We start from the raw sequence: 6,000 nt of genomic DNA, 5'->3' as shown, positions 1-6,000 counted from the left end.
ACCTCAATCAAAAAATATCAAAAATATGGACGTTTTTTAAAATATAATCTTTTACAAAATTTAAAAAAAAATAACGTAAATTATCTGATTATCTTATATTCGAAAATTCATAATACTATAATGTTCAATGATGCTATTTTTTTAATGAAAAGCTAGAGTGGATTATTATAATCAGAAATAACAAACAATTTACGTCGAACTATGAATATAACATTATGAATAACGATTTTTAATGTTGAAATATTCGTGTATTTAATAGCTGATTTAATATAAATGGCACTTAATAATAAACGTCTATAGAATACTTGATAATAAAAACAATTATTTTTAAATACAAAATTATGAAAACGTCTTAAATGTATTAAGTATGTATAACCAGTGCATTATTTTTTTATGATAAACAAAATTTCACGGGTTTAAGTATATTCAAAAGAAAATAAATAATAAAAAAAAACCATCGATGAATGATGTTTCACTTATTGAAACGAGAACAAATAATATTATAATAATTCAAAATATATAACAATAATAAATGGTTTCAGAAAAGTTATACAATGTCTGTACTTAATAATTATAGCTATTGTCGCTATTGAGATCACAATCTGTCGTGGAAACAATCAAATAAATATGATCCTATTGTTTGATACACGTGATTGCGAACGCTCACTAGACCATGCGATTCATCTGGATAAGTCTGTAAAAAAAAAAAATAATAATAATAATGTATTCATTGTATAACATTGTGTATTTAGTTAAATATTCATCTTCAATACGGGTTAATTATAATTAATTATTCGAAAAGCCTTTTTAAACTAAAAATAGTATAAAAATGTATGTTGAATAACTTGCATAATTTTACCCTAGATATATAACACATTGCTCTGTCCTAGGGTAATGTGCTACAAACTGTTTGGTTTTTTTTTCTGTTTTAAAGAAAATTCCAATTTACAAATATTTATTTTTAGTTATATCGATTATTGCATATTTATTTACTTAAAATTAAAAATCAACTTTTATTTTACTGCAGCAGTTTTGTGTAAAATATAAAAATACCAAAAGTAAAGCCGCTCAACTGTAAATTGTGTTACATTCTTAAATCACAATTATTTGAATAGATCTTACGTTTTTACATTTTTCGGTGTATAAATATATATATATATATTTATAAGTATAGTATAGTATAAGTACTAACGCATAGTAAATAGTCACAAATTTGCATATTAATGAATGAAAAAAATAATAAATTTGAAAATTATAATAGTCGTTTAAAATGGCAAAATTTTAGTGGAGGTCGAAGTTTTGTGGACAGACGCGATGTACCCTTTTTAAACCATATATTCGATAATCGATACAAATCCCATTTTTGTGGGAAGTATCGAGTACCTACTAGCCCGGTCTGGCCTTGGGTTATGGGGCCAGACGGAGCAATTTTGTGTGTGTAATGACTAAGAACTATTCACTCAGGTTTTAATATTGCCATACGGCTTTTACGGACGTATGTCGCACAACAGACCTCCACAAGTGAACTAACCAACAGGTCGTATATATACGAAGAAGTCGATCTACCACTGAATAAGGCAGAGTGGCGACCATCTATTCTGAGTTTAGAAATTGTTGGACTAAGTATATACGCAGAATGCTAGATGGCGCTATCATATCATGTTCGTGAATTTAGCTGAAGCCATCGTGCCTGGCTATGATTTCACAGTTTCGTGTGTGGTATAACACAGAATTATGTACAAAGTCATGGCTGTTAAAAGTAAACCATATATTCTAGGAGTCTCACAATGGTAAAAAATGGATAGATTTACTTTTGTAAATTTAAAAGTTGAAACCTGTGAATTTGGAGTATCAATAGTTATCTCAGTCATAATCTCCAGTAAATATCAAATTTGGTTGGCGTTGGTAATAGATTAGATACATTGTATCGGTGCTTGTCTGGTGTTTTTTGTGCAATTTAAAAAGTGCTAAACGAAATCTGAGATCGAGTATGTCTAGTTATTAGTATTCAGCGTAATACTCGTAATTAGGTTCATGGGAAAATCGATAAATTTTAATAAAACAATCAAAATATATGAGATTTGTATTATAATTGGGTATCATTAAATTATTAGCTAAAATCAATACCTAAAAAGTAATATTCTATAGGTAATAAGATTTAAGACTAGAGTATTTGTAAAACACGTTAATTATGTAACTGAATATTTAATTTTATGATAACGTATCATTTCACTCCAGTGTTGATATTTGTTTTTATCGTAAATTAAGTTTTCGATCACCTAATTCAAAATTAAGGATTTGAGATTTAGAACAGGTATCTTGAAATTGAATGAGTTACAAAATTTAAAATATTTAATGATCATTATAACATGTAAAAGGATGAAATAAGACAAAAAATAAATATTTATGATAGCATGGGTATCTACTCGTATTATCTACGACATTTAAAACGGAATTTTTAACTCTTACAAAAGTAGGATTCTAAACGAAGGTGACCTGTCAGCCTTTTATGTTATATGGTATTCTAATATTTAAATTATCTTTTGATATTGTTGCTATTAATTTGATATTGATTTTTATTGCTAGTAATTTATTTTATTATAAGTAAAACTGTTAGCAAGTTGAATTAATTTTGCTAAAAACATCATATACAGCAAATTATTTTCGATATTATGTGTATAAAGTACAGTAAATAGCAGATTATGGGGACTGATAGATTTCATGACTCTTCGTATAACATTTTTAAATTATAACAAAATAATCATAATTTTGTAATTATCTTTGTTCGAATATCTAATTTCGTCCTTAGTTGAACTTCTAAAAAAATTGTATTTATATATTTTAGATTTTTTAGTTACACTAATGAATTAGAAAGTTATTTAATATTTTCAATCTTCAACAGCAGTACTTACTTGTTGTCTGAAAAGTATAACTCTTCGTTCCAGTTCATAGGAAAGCATCATAGATTGTTGGTAATGAACGTTGTCGTCATACGTGCCGTGTATAACCATATATTTTTTGCCACGAAGTTTCTCAGCGTGTGTTAATAGACTGGCGTTTTTGTACCCACTCGTGTTGTCTTGAAGCAAGCCCATGTAACGTTCCGTGTATATCGAGTCTAAAAATGGACATTTATATTATATTTAATTTATTAATTACACGAATTCAAATATAATTTAAGCAATTGAATACACGTAGAACGTGACACAAAAACAAAATATCTAAATTAAATAATATACGTATTAATATATTATAATATGTTATATAATTATACCGTAGTATATCCAGTCAGTGACAGGAGCGACGGACAATCCGCATTTGAACACGTTTTTGTTATCTTTAGTCAAAGCCATAGCAGCCGTGTAACCACCATAACTCCAACCCCAAATTGCGGTTTTCGATTTGTCAATGAAAGAAAACCGTTCTTGAAGATAACTATCAAAAAATATAATTAAGTTTTTTAGAAATATATTACTCAACCATGCATTGTTTGAAAATTAAAAACAAACGTAACTCTATTATGGCACTGTTTTGTGCATCAGTTCACAACTCACATTTATTGACCGTAAATTAGTCGTACCTATTTGGGAATCAGTTATTATCGAAATTCAAATCAAATACCCTGCCATTGCCACAGCAGCTGTTAATATAACACTATATACTCATGTAATACATTCGGTTCTGTCTTTTAAAAGTTCGGCTGTGTATCGAGGACTAATGAGGTTATTCAATACAATTTGTCGATAGACTGCAAACGAACTCAAGTTGTTCAATAAAATTTCTCGAAAAGACTACGGACGCAATTTGGCTGTTCATTATAATTTGTGAATTAGACTTAACGACTAACGGGTGCACTTCGGCTGCGAAAAAGGTAAAAACTCTAAACAGGACGACCCTAGGATATCCTGAATATTGTATCTGCTGGTTTTTCAAGAAGAGTCACTTATTAAAATGTTATTCATAAATAATAATTATTGTTATTAATTTTATAGTAATTATTATATGAAAATTATTGTGTACCTCGTGACGAATATCTGGTCTTCGATTTCGTAGGTACCCAATTTTAGGTAGTTTGCAAACATGTTTCTATTACCCCTTCTTCCAGACCCACGACCGTCGATTTGAGCGACAATCACATTTTTGCTTGAACTAAAAAACATGTTCCATTCCAACGAAAACTTGTTGATAGCCAAATTTGATCCAGGACCAGCATAACTATGCATAATATATTAAGACAATGTATTTAGTTTTGTGATAACTATAGACAAAAGGTTTAAGATAAACGTGGGTAAATTAATTAAATACAAGTAGTGTAGTTAGAATTTAATAGTTAGTGGATAATGAATTATTAACTGATAGAGTTTAAAGTTAATACTTAATAATAGAAAAATACTAACTTAAAAGGTAACTTATGGGGATATATCATTATTAGACACAGGATATAAAGTATTTACATGATTGCTACTGCAACTAATAATAAACCCATATGCGACAGAGATCATTGGGGAATACCAGTTTAGAAAAAGAAAATCAACAATCGATCATAATATCCATACCATCAGACAAATAGCGGAGAAGCATTACGAATATAATAAGGACCTACACTTTGTATTCATAGACTTTAAGCAAGCCTACGATTCTATTAAGAGAAAAGAGTTATTGAAGGTCCTGAGATATCTAGGTATCCCTCAAAAATATATAAATTTAATCAAGATGTGTAATAGAAAAACTAATTTGAAAGTAAAATACCAACAGAAATTGTTAGAAAAGTTCGAAGTAAAATCCGGTCTTCGTCAAGGAGATGCATTGTCACAGATGCTATTCAACATTGTTCTGGAATGGGTAGTGAAAACAGTTAATGAAACTCGAAAAATGTAAGTATGTGAAATTGAAACCATCCTTGCTTATGCGGACGATATGATCATTCTGAGAAATTCTTGAAACGAAGTTTAGCAAACCAAAATAAAACCTTGGAAGCAGGCAAGATCATGGGGTTAGAAGTCAACCAGAAGAAAACAAAATAAATTGTTTTTAAATCAATTGAAAAAGGCTAAGCTATTTCAACAATAAGGCGTAGGTAAGTTAAACTAGGGTGGTATATTTAACTTTTAAAGTAAACTTATATTTTTTAACTAATTAATGGCCTCCTTTAGATATTATTATTGAGGCAAGATTTGATATCTATAATATTTTTCAATATTGAGCTTATAAGATTAGTGGATCCGTCACTTACGTGTTGACCAACAGAGGATACTTGATGTCCGAGCTTTCGTCGACGGCCGGTGGTAGTATTAGTCGGACGCGAGCCTTGAATTCATTACTGATGGGCACGTCGATGAACGACACTCGGGGAAGAGTGATTGGAGATATTAGTTCTTTGAGTTTTTCGTTCGTTTCCCACTCCAAAACCTTTTCACCAGTCTTAAAAAAACATGCATGGAACCATATTACTAAAGAGACGATCATATATTATTGAAAAAATCCAATTTTTAGTTAATTATTTTTATTAAATTAGTTAAATATGTTTACTATTTTATATAATATTAATAAGAGTAATTACTAGTAGAAAATTGGATAAATTGTCTACTTAATGAGAGAGAGTGGGAGGGGGGGGGGTAAAGAGTTAAACATTTTTAGTACTTTTCAAATTAATCAGGAAAAAAAATATGGAAAATTGCAATTTTTACGTAAAATCAGTTTTTGACAGAATTTATTTACGTTTTTGGTTATAATTAAAAACTATTAATTATAATATAGTGAGTTGAATTTTCATGAAATATTAATATTTTATCGATAAATATTTCAAAATATTCTTGCCTTTTTTTTTGAAACTTTGTCAAAATATTTAAGGTTATTTAATAATCTAATAATACTGAGATACATAACTATATATATATTTTTTGATTGGTTTAACCTTATTTAACGTTTCTTAGTAGTAATTTCTCTAAGTAATCTTAATATCTTCGTTGTTAGCTTTTATATATGTTATAATATTCCTTT

At 28.7% G+C, this 6,000-nt stretch overlaps 1 protein-coding gene across 8 annotated transcripts in view; it reads right to left on the bottom strand.

Moving 5' to 3' along the window:
* Nucleotides 1-406: 406 nt before the first annotated feature.
* LOC107169558 (venom dipeptidyl peptidase 4-like) overlaps nt 407-6,000 on the bottom strand; it is a 74,594-nt gene continuing 69,000 nt past the window's right edge. For 6 of the 8 annotated variants that reach the window (XM_089216000.1, XM_089215999.1, XM_089216001.1 and 3 more), the window contains 5 exons: nt 5,234-5,450; nt 4,021-4,215; nt 3,275-3,435; nt 2,913-3,118; nt 407-694 (listed from right to left, as the gene is read on the bottom strand). In XM_089216000.1, the coding sequence (XP_089072126.1) occupies nt 596-694; nt 2,913-3,118; nt 3,275-3,435; nt 4,021-4,215; nt 5,234-5,450 (878 nt within the window). In that variant the 3' untranslated portion in view covers nt 407-595. The remainder of the gene's footprint in view (nt 695-2,912; nt 3,119-3,274; nt 3,436-4,020; nt 4,216-5,233; nt 5,451-6,000) is intronic. The other 2 variants (XM_089216003.1, XM_089215997.1) reach the window with 1 other exon arrangement.

Source organism: Diuraphis noxia, unplaced genomic scaffold, assembly GCF_037042655.1.
Source record: "Diuraphis noxia isolate RWA-SAM2 unplaced genomic scaffold, SU_Dnox_SAM2 contig0001, whole genome shotgun sequence".
In the NCBI taxonomy this organism is placed as follows: domain Eukaryota; kingdom Metazoa; phylum Arthropoda; class Insecta; order Hemiptera; family Aphididae; genus Diuraphis; species Diuraphis noxia.
This window is presented reverse-complemented; position numbering and strand designations above follow the sequence as displayed.